This window comes from Amaranthus tricolor, chromosome 15, assembly GCF_026212465.1.
Source record: "Amaranthus tricolor cultivar Red isolate AtriRed21 chromosome 15, ASM2621246v1, whole genome shotgun sequence".
Classification (NCBI taxonomy): domain Eukaryota; kingdom Viridiplantae; phylum Streptophyta; class Magnoliopsida; order Caryophyllales; family Amaranthaceae; genus Amaranthus; species Amaranthus tricolor.
In genome coordinates this window covers 8327026-8346863 of record NC_080061.1, presented here as the reverse complement: position 1 = coordinate 8346863, position 19838 = coordinate 8327026, and the positions used below count along the sequence as shown (strand labels likewise).

The following is a 19838-nucleotide window of genomic DNA, read 5'->3' as shown; positions in this document are numbered from 1 at the left end:
ATCACCTTTCCTGTCTTGAGAACAACAATCTCTCAAGATCACAACTACTAACTCAAAGAAAGAATACTCTTTTAGTATACACATTCTAACTTCTTTACATATGAATTAGCCCTTTTTCAATTGTGTTGTGGTGGTGATTGATTTTTATGAATGATGTGCCCTTATATAGAGGTTAACTCACCATCAATATACAATAACATATATAATAATACAAGACAATAAGATCAAAAATAAATCCCCATCAATACCCAAAAAACACATTAAGAAAACTGATCATTAGACTGTTTGCATGTCGTTCATTTGAGCCTATAGCTTGCTCGTTCGAGCGGCCCTTACCTGAACACACTGCTTGCTACTGTACTTTCTACTCGGACAAGAAGATGTCTTGCTCAAACGAGCAAACCCTTGCTGTCAGCTTCTGACTTCATTTCTTTATTGTCTTGTTCGAGCAACCTTCTTCTCATTGCTTGCCTTCTTCAAGGCATGATTTCACACCCTTAGTGAAGCCTCATATGCCTCATATCAATCACCTCATTGATCATTCTTAAACCATCGCAGCTCAACACATCCTCACCATCCTTCTTCAAAATACATGATAAGGCATGTTCAATTATACGTTCAAATTCAATATCATTGTTAAAAGTTTTGGTACTTGCTTTAACAAATTATAATCTATGGAATTAGAATGTCATATCTAATTGATTGGATGATGCGTCTTTATTTACTTTCAAGTCATTAAAGTCTAATATTGTGAATCACTGCAGAGTCAATAGCTGGAGTCAACTTTAAAAATCAACATTTTTGTGGTCTTAATATTTGGTGTTTAAAGAATCAGCCTTGTTTTAGTTGGAGACCTTGCACCACTTTTCAAGAAAGGTTAACATCGGTCTATTTTGTAATCCAAAAAAACACTTGGTGTTTAGAGAATTAAATAGTGTCTTGAGAGCAAGTATCATTTTTCAAAAAAGACCTTAGATTTGATTTTCACCTAACCCTTTCAATTCCATCAATCTACCCTATAATCCAAAAAACAATATTTGGTTTACGTTTAGCATTTTACTCAAGTCTTTCAAAAAATTTGAAAATAACCCTTACAAACGGGGCATGCACAAAATGATCAATCACACGTGTTTCTATGGCCTTAAAATTTATAGATATTGATAGTAAACCTTGCAAGATGAACAAAGAGTAATTAGTAAATTTGCAAGATAATATTACATTTGACTAGGAACATTACATTCACATTAATTATCATCACAAAATAATTTGCATAAAGTTTCAATCAACAAGTCTTTCTCCACATTAAAAGTATCATTTCATCCCTAACTCATGCATGAGGTAGCGCATACGAAAAGAGACAACCATTTGTACAAAAAAAGCACAATATATAAAAGTAGGGTAAAACACCAAGTAATTGGTCACACTCTATATATCTTGTCTATGATGCACTTATTCTCTAACTCATGTATGAAGTAGCATATACAAAACATATATCTTGTCTTTATGATGCACTAATTCCCTAACTCGTGCATGAAGTACCACATACAAAACGAGCAACATATATAGGTTTGTCTCTAGCTATGATGCATCAATTTCCTTAACTCTTGCATGAATTAGCACATTTGAAACGAGACACAAACATTTCTACTCAAAAAACATGCAATAAATAAAGGCACATTTACTCGCCAAATTATCTATATCTATAATGCATGCATAAGTCGACTCTAATCCCCCTATGGTGCATTTTTGAATCTAATTTTGTCCAATTTGACAATGATCGAGGCTTTAATTACAACTAACGATAAGATGCTCTTTAGGAAGAGCTTCTTTGGAGGATCAATTTTTGAGTTTGAAGACTCTTTAACCGCATCTTCCTTTATGGGTATGGATTTCTGCTCATAATCCCTATAAGCAGGATACACTAGGTATAATAATGACTAATAGCCTTTTTAATCATCATATGACATGCACTTTTAATAAACATTCTCTAATAATTCAATTTTCAAGCGTTACACCACCCCTGTCCAAGAATCTTGTTTTTTGCTGTTTTGGTGCATGACACTAAAAAAGTCAAACATATGAAGTAGGATGCATGTCTAATTGCGCCAAAGAACCTAACAACTATAACAATAAACATCCTTCAATATACTATATAATAGTCATACTCATCAATCCAACATTCTGTACATGTTGAAATCCGAAAAAAAAGATAACAAACAAATCAAACTCATACCTTCTTTAAAGAAAAGACAAAAAAAAATATGCACACTTAAATAATTCCCGTAAAAATACTTCTTATATAAAAAAAAGTAAATAACATACTTCTCACCCAAAAAACACCTACAACTAACAAACTACTCTAAATTAAACTAAAATCCCCTTAGAACAATAGTAGCAATATCCTATTAATCAAGTAAGGATCTCTATAATAGAAATATAAATAATTGTACAAGTCATTGATAGGGGACAAAAAAATGTTTCTTTGTTGTTTATGACAAGGAATGTCAACTGATTTATAAAATTAAATTACAGAATTATTTCCAATTATCATTTGGTTGACTAAAAAATAATTAACTATGTCAACTTGTTTTTTCTTAAAAATTTCCATATCAATACACGTTGCATTTAGACTCATTTATGCATTATCCATATATATATATATATATGGACGCTACAAATTAATAGCATCCTTATAAATACCAGTCTCCAATTTTCTGGTTCGACATATCAAGAAAAAGAGTTTAGAATATTTTTAGCTACGTTTTCTTTTTATCCTTTTTTCCATTCGAAATTAGCAAATATTATTTTTTTAAAAAAACAAAAACCCCCCCAAAAATGGCCAAAACTAGCATTGGTTTTTATTCAGTTTTTTGTATATTTATGCTATTTATGTCATTCTTTGGTCAGTCTTATGGTCAGTTGAAAACTGGGTTTTACGCTGGAAAATGTGGGACAATAAACGCGGAGCAAGTTGTGTACGACATTGTCCGAGCAGCTTTCTTTAAAGATAAAACAGTTGTAGCCGCTCTTCTTCGAATGCAGTTTCATGATTGTTTCGTCAGGGTACGGATTGCTACTTTAATGTTTTAGCATATACCTCTAAGAAATGTAAATGAAATCATTGCATACTTTTATCCCAGATAGCTAACGAGTATATATTATCATTATGACGACAGGGATGTGATGCGTCAATCTTATTAGACGGAAGCAGCTCAGAGAAAAAAGCAGGAGCAAATGCAAGTGTTAGAGGTTATGAACTTATTGATGCTTGTAAGTCAAAACTGGAGGAAATATGTCCAGGAACCGTGTCTTGTGCTGATATCATTGTCATGGCTACTCGAGTTGCAATTAACCTGGTATGATATACTTTGTCTTCTGTAATGTTTATCTGATAGTGACATTCACAACAAATTACAAGTATTTCAAAACGGATATAATATGAATATATATGAAATCAAAACAGGCTGGAGGAAAGTGGTTTAGTGTGGAAACAGGAAGAAGGGATGGTACCATTTCAAGTGCTACTGAAGCTTCAAATAGCCTTCCAGGGCCAAGTATCCCAGTTTCTGATGCGGTTTCTTTATTCGCTTCCAAAGGCTTGAATGCTACTGATTTTGTGCTCCTCCTAGGTAATCAATCTTGTTTCATCTCTTTTATCAACTCATCTTAGATGAGACCATTTCACTATAAGACAAGCCTATATAATTAGTTCATTTTTCTAATTGATCACTTTAACACACTGATACGCAGGTGGTGGTCACACTGTTGGAGTAATTCACTGTAACTTCTTCCTAGACCGGCTTTACAATTTCCAGAACACCGGGAAACCAGACCCAACCATGAATACAACCACTCTCACGTTCCTAAGATCAAAATGCCCAAGCACTGGATCGACAAACTTCGTTTTCGCAGACCAAACAGTCGGAAGTGAATTTAAGGTGGACAAAGGTTTCTACAATGCAATTAAGCTACACAAAGGTGTACTCCAAATTGATCAAAGGATTGAACAAGACACACTTACTGCTACAACTGTCAACAGATTGTCCTTGACTGGGGACTTTGCCTTCCAATTTAGTGATGCAATGGTTAAGCTTGGTAGGGTTGGAGTCCTTACCGGTTCACAAGGCCAAATCAGGACCAATTGTCGTCGTATAAACTAGCTTCGCTTTTTTGTCGAGTTTTTACTGTTAGTTGATAAATGTGTTTTTCTTTTAAATCTCTCAAAAATTTAAGTTTATGGATGGACAGTTTGTCATCATATCATGAAGGGATTGTTGACATAAGAGTTGATTCCTTCAATAGTGTATTGTAGACATAACAGTTGATGCAAGTTCCTCTTGTGTAAAACACAAATGAAGGAACACAATAGATATACATGGAGCTGCTTTTTGTTCATATTTTTGGGTTACCTTTTTTATGACCAGGTCTGATGTAGATCCTGTGTCCGTGTTTGCGTTATGTCATGTTGACACATATAACGCGATCCTACAAAATGTGTCCGGTTAACACCATAATCATTTACCCCTGGCCGCTGAGCACATCGAGCACTCCACTTGATCGTAGATTCAGTAGATACAACAGACAAACATCTTGAAAATCAATCAAACTTATTTGCACGAGGTGTGTTTGTTACCAAGTATCGCTGAAATATACATGAAATAATACTTCAAACTCGAGAATTCTTTTAATTTCATCAAATGCCACGGAATAATCGTGTGGCTCTAACCACTAAACCAAGTATCGCATCAGACTCATGGCATAGATTGATAAACCCGTAATCTATTCATCAAAACTTCTGGAACATCTGAACCAATTATGAAGAGGAAAATGACGTTTGTTACCTTATACACACGCACGCTTATAGAGACAACCAAGAACAGAAGGTTTCTTGATCAGAATGTCTGTTTGGCTTGAATTCTAAGTAATCTTGATCGACTACTTATCCCTGGAAGAAGACACTGACTCCCTAAGGAATGCAGGGCCTAATCCTCACAAGTTTCAACCTTGCAAGACAAAAAATGGAAAACAGAAACTGAAACAAACACTTTGTTCTCTGAATTGAATTACTATAAACGTTGATGAATGAATGAACTGCATACAATTTGTGAGGAGAGCCTTATTTATAGATTTGGCTTTCATCCTCTAACGGCTATAACAATCAAGAAAAAAGCGCTTAAATCTTAACGGCTATAACAGAAAACAAAAGCCTTATACAGAAAGATTGAAGGTCTGCTGGGCCTTTTGTGCTGGGTCTTCTGTTTGCGTTTGGTAACACCAAGTTGTTCCTTATTCCTCCTCTTCCAGATACAGAACTATGTATGCTTTCCTTAAGGTTGTATCATGTATATTCATAGTACTGAGTAATTGTTCCTCAGCTCTTTGTTCATCAGCTTCATTTGCTTGGGCTGGGCTAGGTTGAGCTTCAATGCTTGTGTCTTCATTGCTTGTGTTCTCAGCATTGTTCCCAGCATCAACCTTGTGTTGTTCATATGAAGAGGGTGGTCTTGTTGCAACATCTATTCTGACTCGAAGGTTAAAGGAAGTGTCGAATTCAACAAGAGTCGAGAAAAAACAAGTCTGTTTACCTTTACGAATTCTGTCAGCTTGAATATTGATGCAAACAAAGATCACCACTTCGACATGTAAGAGTGGTGGACTGTCGAGGCCTAAATGCAGTGCTTTGGGATCGATGGGGAACGTTGAATTCTACAGAGGGACGAATGAGAAACATTAGTGATATCTGCTCATGAGTATCTTAACATTCAGATTTAAAATACTCTTATCTGTACCACCAATTGCTCTTGCGCAGTAGGGAAATCGTTATAGACACTAGGCTCGACCTGAAAAGTCTAATTCATCGTAGAACTGTACGTTATGTATCCTACAAGCTACAAGTTTCATAAAACCTAGAATTGATCACGACCAGAACAAAATCAGTAAATTACCGTCAATAGTATCAGATGAGGCAAGATAAACAGTTTCACCAACATGCCCCTTTTATATTTTAACGCCTTCAAGTTAATAAAAACTCCCAAAAAAAAGAATCATTACAAAAACCCAGCTATTTGCACTCTTAACATACAAGTTCTTCATGAAAAAACGCCCAATCAGTGCAGTGCATCTACTATCATCTAACTTGTTGCAATCAGCCTATAGGTAACATAGTCTAAACATGCGGAAACACAATGGAATGGTGATGCGGTGGCGGGAGTGAAGCAGTATTGTAACAACTAAATATCAATCGAATCATAAGATATCACTTGATATCGCCAAAATAAGGGGTTTTTTACACCTTCATTATGTGGAATATATCGGTTCATTTTTTTTGAAAACCTTTACAATGCGGTCGATGGCCTTATTTTTACACTATGATCGGTAGGGAAAGCTATGAGTACTAACCGGAGAAATCAAAATTACTAATCCTAAGTAGAATACAAAAGAAACAAACATGAGGGCGAGCTATATCTGAATTCGAATTCCCACAAGCCTAATCCTCACTATAACTCTTTAAATTTTTAACATAATAAAGAATTAGGTATCAACTCACAATGATTCTCAGGTAATCAAATTATGAAGGCAAAAATCATCTAAAGGAAACTACAAATATGAATGAGAAAGCACACACTTAAATCAAATTACATAGGAAAAATCAAGTTCACGATATTACTATCTCTAGGGGCCAAGGAGAAAGAAGTCAGTGCACCAGTATTGGAAAAGAAGTCAATTGCACAAAACCCACCCCTTGCTAGGAACAATATTCGATCAGAGATAGAAACTTTTTTGGGGTAAGGCCATTGTTATTAAAATCAGGATTGATCCACAATTCTATGGTTCTACAATCTTAAAACAAGCAAGCGATCCGAATCATGGCAGGATCGTAATGATGGTGGAGTCTTACGATCCTAATTGAGATACAATTTTGAGTAGCAGGAGTATAGTCGAATTCTATGATCCTACGATCCGATCTAACAAAGTTCGTTTTAGTTATAATTTTTTTTTTCAATGCACCATCTTTCATTAATTTCTTTTACACACTTGTATGAAAATTTTCCTTATTATAATTAACAAATAAACTTTTCAAACGAATAAATTTTATATCACATTTATAAACTTTTAAAACGAATAATTACAACTAGGGGCCAAATATATTAGCATATTTAAGTTTATTTGTAGGACCGTACAATCTTATAATTTGGTCCAACCAATTCGATCCTACCCACATTGTCTTGATCCTGATAACCTTGGTAAGACTAAGAAGAAGGTGAAAAAAGAGAAATTGCACCAATGTTGTATAAGAAGCCCACTAAACAAAACCAACACCTTGCTTGAGAATTCAATCAAAGATTTAAACTTTTTTGGGTAAGACGAAGAAGAAGATGCAGAACGGGATGATAAAAAACATGGCTAAAGAAAATGAAGAATTATGTCCGAGGATCATTCTAACAATACACATTAAATACGTATAATCCTGTAGCAAAGGTCAAAGCTCTTTTGGCAAACAATCATTGGATTGGAAGAAAGTTCAAAACTTTAAGTAGAAGAAAAGTTTGAAATTTTGAGTTTAAAAATTGTTGTAATATCCTTCAATACCACACGTCCACAAAAGATATTAACTCCTGGGCCTCACGCCATAACCAAAGAAAAAAATTAGATCTACCTTTTCAATGCATCTTTTCCGTAAAATCTATCTTATGTTAAAACTTATGTCATTTGATATCCTAAATACTTCACAAAACTTAAATCCCCCCTGAATCCCATTAACCCACACGTAACATTAAACCATCAACCCTTCATTAGAATTTGTCCATCATCCTTAAACTACAAAATTTCATCTTTCAAAATTCCACCTCATAAAATCACCTATGTGATTAAATCAAAATTAAACATTGGATCTTTATCAATTTTTCTCGATCCCCCATACATTAATCCTTCCATAAACCATTCCTAGCTCTAAAACATAAAAAAGATCAAATCTTTCCATATGAAAACAAAAAATTTGAAAATCCCCACTACCCTAAAAATCGCCTAAAACACTTGCCTAACCAAAGTTGCAACCTTTTCTATATAACCAAGTACATATATAACATTTTCCTGATACGATTCAAGGAATTAGTTGAAAATGCAATGTATAAAAGACATCTCAAAAAACAAAAAGACATTTCAAAATTATTTGGTAAGAGCTCTGAAAAGGGCTTTATGATGCTTTAATACTTTTGAGAAATACTACCATAGATAATTTTTGCACCACAAAAACAATAACAATGTCAAAGCCTTAATCCCAACATATGGCGTAGGCTAAATGAACCAAATCAAAGTAATTTTCACTGAACTAGCTGCTGTAGGCTAGAGTTCAAGTTACCAAAACCATAATGTTGATAGAATGGATAAAAATAATTTATTTATTTTAAATAAGCTAAATGGACCATTTGATTAAGCTCGTGTACTTTTGCATATATTTGACAACATTAATGAGAAAAAGCACGACAAATATTTCTATCATGGTGTCAGATGTCTATTTCTATCAAATGTAATCTATTTAGGTTGTCAACCACTTAACATGTTAACCTTGAAGGGTTCAATAAGCTCACCAACAATTTCACCAAACACTCAAAAAGCAACAAAAATATTTTGAGGCAAACTTCTAAGATGAAATCTACCTTATTAACAGTGAATATTTTGTTCTCTAGGTTTTCATAAAGAGGACTCTATAAACAAGCTTTACTTTCCTTGACTTGACTCTTACATCATATTTAGATATATAAATTTAGGAGGAAAAGGAAAAGAAGAAAATGGGAAGGGAGGTAAGGGGAAGGGAGCAAATGAAAAGTAAAGTTTCACTTGTTTGTTTGAGGGAAAGGAAGGGAGAGGAAGAATAAAATAATTTTTCTTCTAAATAATTTCACTTTTAAAGAGATTTGATCATTAAAAAAAATTAGGAAAATTCCACGTGGTAACTTTGAGGTTTTGGGTTTTCCACGTGGTAATCAAAACTTTTAAAAAATCCACGCGGCAATCCTGAAGTTTTTACCAAATTGTTCCACCGTGACCTTTTTTGCACATAAAACGTTAGCAAACGTTAATTTCGAAGCTTTAAGGCTGTTGTACGCCTATTTATGCGACTCACCGATGCCATTAGTTTCAACCTTTTCCCCCAAAACATAAACCCTAACTTATCCATCTTTCATTCAAATCATATTTTTCCCCCCAAATCTAAAGATGGTAGAGTTAGGGTTTATGTTTTGAAGCAAAGGTTGAAACTGGTGGCATTTGAAATGGTGAGTCGCATAAATAGGCGTACAGCAGCCTTAAAGTGTCGAAATTAACGTTTGCTAGTGTTTTATGTGTAAAAAAGGTCATGGTGGAACAATTTGATAAACCTCAGGGTTAGTGCGTGGATTTTTTAAAAGTTTTGGTTACCACGTGAAAAACCCAAAACCTCAAGGTTACCACGTGGAATTTTCCAAAATATTTAAGGGATTTAATTCCTTTAAAAATCTTCCTTTCAAATCCCCAACCTCCAAATTTATTATCCAAACAAAGAAAATTATATCCCTTCAAATCTCTCCTCTTCCTTTTCTTCCAATCACTAAATAAAACAAAGCATAAGTCCAAATAAATATATATTACTATCCCATGAAGATCCTATGACGACAACAAACCAGTGAACTACATCTCCATGCACAAAGAGGATACTGAGAAGACATTTCAGTATTTTTACTATAAATGATGATATGGCTCTGTGGTGATTAGTATGACTTAATGTCCTTAATCATTTGGAGACAGAAGAGAAAGCCAAGTCGGCTTTCCCCCTGGCCAAAGGGAAGCCGACTCGGCTTTATGTGCTGGAACATGTTTCTTGTTCTGTTTTTGGTTTTCTTGATTTGCCTTAGGATCATTTATAAGTGTTAGACCCTATAAACTATAAATAGGGCTAAACACATAGAATTTATACATTGCTTTCATTCCCTCATTCTCTCCCTACAAATTTCTCTCTCAACTCTCTATTCTCTTCTTCCTCAATTGTAATCATCATCAAGTGTATTGGAGAACTTTTGAAAGAAGCAATAAGACATCTAGGCTAGGACAGTGGACGTAGCCCAATTAGGAGTGAACCACTTAAATCTTGGTGTGTGTTTTATTTGTGTTCTTATTTGTTCTTAATTGTGGTACTTGGTTGCACATATTCAATTCAGCTTTTGGGGTGTTTGTGTGAGTCGTGTTCTTGAGATCAAACCTTTCATTCTTGGGCGTATTGTGGGTAATTTGTTCAGGCTCTTAACAAGGTTTTCAAATACAATATCGATAATCAGTAAAATCTGAGTGGTAAAGTGAGGTTACATGTCAAACTACAAGAATCGAAGTAGCTGTATTACCGAGTTAACTCACTATTTCACGAAGAACTAATCTTTCAACATGAAAACATGCAACCTCTTCTAATGAGTAGAGTTTCAAATATACAAAATTTATATCATCTAATTGTAGTCTTCACAATAAGAAACAGTCTTCAGTCCTTTGAATGAGGTGAGGCAATAACATACTTACATAGAAATACAGAAGAGCTCGGGTTACCACCATATATGCACCTATTTGTTACATCGTCCCAATGTAGTAATCAGCTCGGGTAACAAAAGCCCTAATCCAAAAAATTGAAGACGTTAGATCAGGAATTCTTGTACATTTAAACAGAAATGATAAAGCTTGGTTGAATGCATATATAATTACACATTTGAATATAAGTTACACATTTGGATATAAGTTTACATTTCCAAAATTGAAGGTAGCAAGGTTCGCCGCTAGCAAAGATTCGTAGAATATATGAGCTAGATGTAGACAGTATCGGCTCACCCACAATCCCTAGCCCGTTACAACCACTTACAAGCAAAGGAAGTCTTTAAAAGTGCAGCATATTGAGACAAGTGTGAAGTCATTACATGTACAAGTACAAGTTCCTGAGGGTATAACTAGTGTATTTCTTTCTAGCCCTCATCACAACAGGAGCAAACACCATTCCTGAAGTGATGAAATTGTTCAGTATCCCTAACACATATTTCTCTCCGGACATTTTTGGAAATAAACTTTACAACATTATGACAGCTTTTGCACATGTATAGATTCTTTGTGACCCAAATAGGAGTTCCTGGGGCAGTATTGATAAGACCAAATGCTATGGCCAGTCTTTCACTATGGCCACAGAATACCTCAGCCTTTGAAGGACTTTCAGCTAGGTCCTCAGCCTCGTTCACTCCAGCGGTTTCCATTTTCTCATAAAAGGCTTTCAGTACGGCATTCACTTCTTTTATCTCGGGATGAGACTCATCATTGCTGAGGAATGCATGTACTTTCCCCTTCACTTCTATCCAACTACATCCCGGATCAACGATTAGACCTCTCTCCCTCATTGTCTTTTTCAGTCTAGCAAGTTCATCCCATTTGTCACAGAAAGCATACAAATTACATAAAAGTACGTAATATCCAATACTCTCCTTATCAACTTCAAAGATTTTTTGTGCTGCAAGTTCTCCAAGCTCAACATTCTGATGAATCCTACAAGCATTCAATAATGCTCCCCATATCGCTGGATCTGGCTTAAAAGGCATTTTCCGAACGAATGCATAGGCATCGTCCAAATTACCAGCACGCCCAAGCAAATCCACTACGCACGCATAATGCTTCAAATTCCGTGAAACATGATATTTGTTCTCCATGTTGTCAAAATACTCCAGCCCTTCAGCCACCAGACCGGATCTACTACAAGCACAGAGTAATGATATAAATGTAATGTCATCTGGCTCTATACCTGAATCTAAGAATTTATGAAAGAATTCCACAGCAAGTACCCCCAGCTTTCTGTCTGCAAAACTAGTGAGCATGATATTCCATGCAGCAATATCATTGCAGCATCCATTAAACTGATTCCATGCAAGTTCCATCCTTCCACACCTAACATACATATCTAAGACTGCATTTGGTACATATCCATCAAAAGCCAACATGGTTCTTAAGGCATATGCATGGATCTCTTTTCCACACTTAAAAGCTCCAATCCTACTACATGCCGAAAGGGCAGCAACCAAAGTGATAGAGTTAGGTTTCAAAGAAAGTTTCATGAATCGAAAGAAAAATATCGCCTCAAAGCTCCTGTTATTTTGACGAAGTCCAGAGATTATAGAAGTCCATGATATTATATTTTTCTCTTTAATTTGGTGGAACACTTCCAAAGCCTTATCAATACATCTACACTTAGAGTACAGATCAATAAGAGTATTGGAAACTATCACATATGAAATATATCCAGTTCTAACAGCTAAATCATGAAGTTTCATACCCATATCCAGAAGACTCAATGAAGCACACGCGGATATGGCACTAGCAATAGTGATTTCATCTGGCAAGATACCTTCAATCTCCATTAATTTATAAGTCTCCACAGATTTTTCAGGAAAACCATTATCTTGATAACCAGATATCATTGAGGTCCATGTCACCACATCTTTATAATTCATACTAGCAAAAATTCTTTCTGCTTCAACCAGATTCCCAGTACCTGAATACATTTGGATTAATGCATTACAAACTGAAACTTCAACACTAAGACCACTGATTATACTATACCCATGAACCTCCCTCCCAATCCTTTCATCACCCGCAAGCTCACAAGCCGATACTACACTCGTCATTGTCATCAAATCCGGATAAACCCCAGCTTTGCGCATAATCAAGAACAATCCTAACCCCTCCAAACACTCTCCATTTTCCAAACACCCTGAAATCATAGCATTCCATGATATCCTATCTCTTTTAGGCATTTTATCAAACACCAAACGTGCACTAAAAATATCACCACATTTCATATACATTGTAATCAAAGCATTAAGCACATCAATATTAGACTCAAACCCATATCTATATACATGAACATGAACCTCCCTACCCCTTAACAAATCAGGTATTCCCCCACAAGTTCTCAAAATACAAGGGAAAGTATACTCATCAGGCTTAACACCAACCCACAACATTCTATGATACAAATTTAAAGCCTCATCAAAGAACCCATTTTTTGCATACCCACCAACCAATACATTCCATGAAAACAAATCCCTTTCCTCCATTTTTCCAAACACATACCAAGCATCATTTAGATTACCCAACTTTACAAACATGCTCAAAAGTGCATTTCCTAAACGAACTTCAAAACTTTTCATTGTCATGGAGCTACAGATATGTGAATAAACCTGTAAACCTTCATTTACTGCTCTCTTCCACTCACATAGCTTAAGCAGAGCAATAAAGGCATCATTTTCAACGGGAAGATTGAGTCCTATTGCTGAATCTAGGAGCTTTAATGCTTCATTTAAACTTCCATTGAAGCATAATTCAGTTATACGTAAGCTAAAGTTGAGGGTGTTTGAATTACTAGAATCAGTGTTTAGAACAGAGAATTGAGAAAGTTTCTTAAGAGAATGGTGATGGGTTTGGTTGTGGAGATTGAAAGAAAGGATTTTGGGTTTATGGGTGTTGTTATGGAGAGGGTTTTGGGAATCTGGTGATGGAGGAATTGGCAGAGTTTTAGAGGAGACCGCCATAGTTGGGAAAAATCAGAGCTTTGACTGCGCGCTCTGATTTTTGGATGAGGTTGTAAATTGTTTAATATCTTAGTTTGCCTTAATATTTTGAAGACAAGTTTGAAATGCTTTAAATTTTTAAACTTATTATTTTTGAAGACAATATTATTTAAAATTATTTCAATTAGTACCTTTTATTTTTGAAGATAAAATTATTTCAAATTCTTAAAAACAGCCATTTGTAAATAAATTTTTAAACACCATTACTAAATTATGTATGCTATACCCGTATAATTATGTGTTATTACTTGGAACGTTTCACTAATATTCTAAGGCTACTAGAAACATCTCATACACCTTTATATTCTTCCAGTAATGAGAGCAGCATCCCCGTCTTTCCACCATTGCATCTCAACCCTTTCATGTAGCTTACACCATAATATTTTAGACATTCTAAGCTTTCCCTTTGACACTCACATATATAAGCTCAATAAACTCTCACCTTCAAGCAAACATTCACAACTTGTTGTTCTGTTTTGATCCAATAATTTACATCTTTTATGTTTATTAGGTATTAGGCCTCGTACATCTTCACTTTCCATAGACCGTGATGTTTTCCACCCTTCTCACAGGTGCATAGGTGGTCTATACCATTGCACATGCACAAACATCTCAATAAACTTTTACGCATCTTTATAGAAATGGGTACAACCCCTAGTCCATCCCTTAAGTTATGATTCGTTATCTTAACCATAATAATATGTCCACACATCCTCCACGATATTCACATCTCAGTTACTTTTATCATATGCTCATTAATCATTGTCACTAGCCCATACAACAAAGTTAGGACTGCAACTTGACATAATATAACTTCTAATCTAATTGAAAATCTCTTACACAAACCCCTAGTGGTTGCTCCATCTAAGCCATCTAACTTAAACTCGGTGCATTACATTTTCATCAATCTCCTTTTACCCTTAAATATTGATCCTAAATATTTAAACTTGATCTTTTAATGTGACTTATTCGCAACCTTTTAGAGTCACCTTCCAATCCTCTAACCTCACATAGACTTTGTCACTGGTTTCTGCTTCAAGCACAATGTTTTTAGTGAAAAGCATGCGCCTAGGGTAATTTCATGAATAAATTTTGATAACTCAATAAGTATAGCAACAAAATAGAAAAGGCTATTGGGCGATCCTTGATGCAAAGTTGCAAACTCACTTCTACAAGAAAAGAGGTGATTGCATGCTAGTCGTGGCTCCATTATCTATGTCATATATTTGCCTAATACGCATTATCAATATTTCTATAGCTCGGGACATGAATAGCCTTAGATATCGTTTCTCGGCTTCCATTGTGTAGTAAAGAAGTTTGGTTCCCTATGATTCTCGCATATAATTATGCATCACCTTTGCACTAAATTTTTGATTTAGGTTATAAGTTAACTTTTAAGCTGGTTTATAAATACATTTACCATATATTTTTATGTTGCCAAAAAGCAGATCAATAGTTAAAAACCAACCAAAAATAATACAAAAAAATCATTTTCCAAAAACACCCTCATTCAAATTACAACAACTATGTTTGATTTATTGCATTTTCCAAAAAAATTTTAAGTAGATGTCATCTACAGTTACTCATTAAGTCATGGGTTTATGGCTTGGCATTTGGCAACGAAATTAGATTTACTTAGTTACTGGTGTTTCTTAATAAGTTAATATTTATGGATGAGTTGTCCATTAGATCCAATACGTCCGAATCATAAAATCAACAGGATAAAATAACTTTATAAATAAAACACAATATTTGAAATTGTTACTTTAAATGTATTTTTCCTTTGTATCAAAAGAACATTATTTCAAAATTTTAAATATAAATTTAATTTAATTTATCATTTTTCAATTACTCAAAATCATAATATTTGAGGTTCATTCACCAAAATATTAATTTATGATATTTATAATATGCCTATAATTTCTTTAATGCTCCCTTCCTTTTTTTTCTCACTTATCTCTCTTAAAAATCCTAATCTCCATAGTTGGTTTGAGACTATTATCAACCTTTTAGTTGATGATAAGCCTTTAATTTCTCTGTTTTAAGCTTTTTTAATATGATTAGAATAAATTTTTGTTCTCTTCCCATTGGAGGGTTGTTCTACCCATTCATTGAGTTGATTCTACCCATATATTGGGTTTTAATCTCTCTTCTCGTGAGAGTTTGGCGTTATGAATTTTGATATCTAGTTAATTTGTTGGTAGAAATTTATGCGATAACGCAGCAGACACTAAAATTGCAATTATCATCAACTACTTCAAATTCAATTCTATCTCAAGACTACAACAGATCGAAAGACCCCCTCATAAGAGACTGAATCAAACAGCAATGTAGAAGAGGATATTTAGAATTGTTAGATCTCATACACAATGATCGTAGTTTTGTTAATTTTGAATTATATTTGGTTAAAGTTATTATGTATTTGTTAATTTTAATCTCTGATATAGATGTCGTATGATTCTTTATTAATGAATTAAATATTATTAAAAAAAATACTTTAGTGCTTATTTCAAACTTGTGTAATTAAATTTATGTTTTTATTATTTAAAGTTTGAATTAAGCACTTTTAATTAATGAAGTGTGTTTCGTACCAATTCAAACATTTGGCAAAATAATGCATGTTAAATATAAATTTAGACATAGACTAATTAGTATATTTATATTTTTAGGGAAATTCCACATGGTAATATCCAGTTTATGTCTTATCTAACTGTCGTAGCATTTTCCGTTAAATTCTTATCAATTTTCGTTTTATTCACCATTTTGACGTTTCAACCCTTATTAAGTGTTGGTTGTTGTGTCTTTATAATTTGGCCTCAACATTTGAGAATGTTTGATGAATTAAACGGTAAACTAAACATCTAAGAGCATAAAAATGATTTAGGGCAAATTATTAAGACAACAACCAACACTTAGGATAAAAACGTTAAAATGGTGAATTAAAAGGAAATTGACAAGAATTTAACGGTAACAAAAGTGGATGCTACAATGTAGAAAAGTTTTACAAAACTGCTACCACTGACATTTCATCAAAGTTCGATACTATGATATGAAATTTTCCATATTTTTAAGTATCTACTTATATGCATAGTGGCAAAATTTATCCCCTAAAAATCAAAAACAAGTGAACTTTTTAGTTGTAGCAAGTGTTAATTTTATCTGGATAAAATTTTACATCCGATTCTCATCTAATCTTTTCATTCCATTAGCTAAATATAATTAAAAAAACCCCCAAAAACCAAAAACTATTTAGTAACTTATGTATAGGAAAATATATCTACTAATCAAGTTTAATTTTTTTCATGCAATTATTTTTCTATTACATGATACAGTGAAAGAAAAAAAAACTTAATAATAAAAAAAATATATTTTCAAGAGCAAACTCAAAAATACAATTTTTATTCATGTCGGGATTCGCCTAATCCCCATTATTATAAAAATTACTTATCATCATTTAAAAAAAAAAAAAAAACTAAATTTGATTTCTCTAAACCTCTAAAAAACCCTCGTCTCATTCCCCATTTCACTTCCTACTCGAGTCTCGACCTTCACAGCATTCATCAATGGCGTTCTCCAAACCCTCATCCCTCTTCCTCCATTTGAAATCCTTCTCAACCCCCCATCATCACCACATTCTCCACCGCGTTTCCCCACCAATTTCCGTCGCTTTCCGCCTCCTCTCTTACGCCACTCCTGAAGACATGGCCGCCGAACGCCGTAAACGAAAGCGTCAACTTCGTATGCAACCTCCTATTTCCCCTTCTCGCCATCAACAACCCCCACAAAAACAACGTTCTCCTATTCCAAACCCTAACCCTAATTCCCCCAAAATCCCCGATCACGTTTTTGTTCTCACCGGTAATCGCCTTAACCTCCATAATAAAATCCTCAAGCTTATTCGAGAGAATGATCTTGATGAAGCAGCTTTGTATACTCGTCATTCTGTTTACTCTAATTGTCGTCCTACTATCTTTACTTGTAATGCAGTATTGGCTGCTCTTCTTCGTCAATCGAGGTATTCCGATTTTCTTTCTCTTCATCGGTTTATTACTCAAGCTGGAATAGCTGCAAATGTTATTACTTATAATATGTTGATTACATTGTATTGTGAGTGTCGAAAACCTGATACTGCTCTTGAACATTATAAGAGGCTAATTGAGGATGCTCCTTTTGAGCCTTCTAAGGCAACTTATCGTATTTTAGTCAAGGGCTTGGTGGATAATAATAGGGTTGAAAAGGGAATTGAAATTAAGGATGAGATGTTGTCGAAAGGGTTCGATGCTGATGAGGTAGTGTATGCGTATTTGATGAATGGATGTGCTATGAATAATGATGGAGATAGAGTGTTGGGGCTTTATGAGGAGTTGAAGGAGAAATTAGGAGAAGTTACTAAGGGGATTGTGTATGGTCCTTTGATGAAAGGGTATTTTTTGAAGGGAATGGAGGATAAAGCCATGGCAAAGTTTGAAGAAGCAATGGCAGAGAATTCCAATGTTAAGATGGACGATTTGGCGTATAATTTGGTTTTGGATGCGTTTTGTAAGAATGGACTGTTTGAGAAAGCTTTGGAATTGTTTGAGAGGATGAAGAACTTGCATAATCCACCTTGGAAGTTGACTGTGAATCTTGGAAGTTATAATGTGATGGTTGATGGGTATTTCTTGGAAGGTCGATTCAAGGAAGCCATTGAAGTTTTTATGAGTATGAATGAAAAAAATTGCAGTCCTGATATTTTGTCGTTTAATAATTTGATAGGGCTTCTGTGCAACAAGGATTTGCTTCCTGAAGCTGAAGAAGTATGCAGTAGGATGGGCGAGAAGGGTGTCAGTCCGGATGAGGTTACTTACGGTTTGTTGATGGATGCGTGTTTTAAGGAAAATAGACCAGATGATGCAGCTGGGTATTTCAAGAAAATGATTGATGAAAATTTACGACCTAATTTGTCGGTTTACAACCGATTGGTTGAAGGGTTGGTTCAAGTGGGAAAGATTGATGATGCAAAGTCGTTCTTTGACTTGATGGTTAATAAACTAAAGTTCAACTCTGCTAGTTATGAATTTATGTTCAAGTCTTTGTGCGATGTTAGACGGGTTGATGATGTGCTTAAGATTGTTGGCGATATTTTGGATGAGGCGAGTATTGATCTTAATGATGACATGAAGTACATTGTGAAGGATGGATTGAGAAGGGAAGCGCGAGAGGAAGAGGAACTTGACAGACTGATTGAGCAGAAGGAGCGAGAGAAGGAAGAAGCTAAAAGAAGGGAGGCTGAAGAAGCAGAAAGAGCAAAGGCCAGTGCAAAAGCTGCAGTTGCTTCTTTACTTCCATCCAAACTCCTTGGAAATAAGGAAGACAATAGAGAATCACTGTTCTCTGGAGGGGATGATAAGGTGCAAGCTAGTGGAGATACAGATACAGTTACAGTAGGCGAGGAAGCTGCTAAGTCTGATTCTAATAGTCTTGACACTGCACAGGCTACAAATTGATCTTTCAAGTACACGGTCATTTTGCTTGGCTCCCTTATCTGTTGCTGCGTCTTAAGAGCGCTAGCTTGTTCTCGTGTTAAAACACGAGTATTAACTATTTTATTAAATGATGAATTGAAAGATTTTCATGTCAGTTGGCTAGTTTATGATATTGGCTAACCCAGTGAAACATAATTCGGTAGTTAGTTCGCCTTTTGAATTCGCTATTCGCTCAAAATGGCTCAAAAATAGCCTAAAATCGACCATAATTCGCTTTTTTTATTCACGATTCGCGAGGCGACTAGCGAATCATGTGACACTGGGCTAACCTAATCAAACATGAGTAATTGTGCTTTCCTTGGAACTATTGATTTGGTTAGCTTGTGCTCTTGTTCACTATGCTATAGAGTTATTTTTCATTTATTAATTCCTTTTATTCCCTTGTCTTTTTTTTCCTGTGACATTTTCAATCACGTTAGAAGCAAAGTGATTGAAGGGAATAATCTTTAATCATTTGGAAAATATCTTAAGAGGACTACTGACTACTAGAAAATTTTTTATGTGTTCAACTGTCTCCTTTGAGCCTTTCTATAGGGAGGAGAACAACATTTTGAGGCTTCAAGTATTAGATTAGGCATAAGGAAGCAGGCAGCTTCAAAAATAAGCATGATTCCTGATATTATATGGTGTTCAATGAGATGCTAGAGAAGAGCCTGTAATTGTGAAGGAGCTAATGAGCATAATGCACAAA

At 34.8% G+C, this 19838-nt stretch overlaps 3 protein-coding genes across 4 annotated transcripts; 2 read left to right on the top strand and 1 right to left on the bottom strand.

Annotated features, from left to right (window-relative positions):
• The first annotated feature begins 2824 nt into the window (after positions 1-2824).
• LOC130801886 (peroxidase 57-like) lies at positions 2825-4459 on the top strand. The gene is made up of 4 exons (XM_057665823.1): positions 2825-3063; positions 3177-3356; positions 3464-3629; positions 3751-4459. The coding sequence occupies exons 1-4, from the start codon at positions 2836-2838 to the stop codon at positions 4158-4160; spliced, it is 984 nt and encodes a 327-aa protein (XP_057521806.1). The 5' UTR covers positions 2825-2835; the 3' UTR covers positions 4161-4459.
• A 574-nt stretch (positions 4460-5033) lies between these two features.
• On the bottom strand, positions 5034-13666 carry LOC130801863 (pentatricopeptide repeat-containing protein At1g15510, chloroplastic). Of its 2 annotated transcripts, XM_057665792.1 has the most exons (4): positions 10762-13666; positions 10543-10633; positions 5586-5706; positions 5034-5516 (listed from the first exon to the last, which is right to left on the bottom strand). In XM_057665792.1, the coding sequence occupies exon 1, from the start codon at positions 13581-13583 to the stop codon at positions 10977-10979; it is 2607 nt and encodes an 868-aa protein (XP_057521775.1). In that variant the 5' UTR covers positions 13584-13666; the 3' UTR covers positions 5034-5516; positions 5586-5706; positions 10543-10633; positions 10762-10976. The 2 variants fall into 2 exon arrangements, with proteins under 2 accessions (XP_057521775.1, XP_057521774.1); XM_057665791.1 differs by having other exon boundaries at positions 5034-5706.
• A 3429-nt stretch (positions 13667-17095) lies between these two features.
• LOC130801867 (pentatricopeptide repeat-containing protein At3g49240, mitochondrial) lies at positions 17096-19289 on the top strand. The gene has a single exon (XM_057665797.1). The coding sequence runs from the start codon at positions 17186-17188 to the stop codon at positions 19106-19108; it is 1923 nt and encodes a 640-aa protein (XP_057521780.1). The 5' UTR covers positions 17096-17185; the 3' UTR covers positions 19109-19289.
• The last annotated feature ends 549 nt before the right edge of the window (positions 19290-19838 follow it).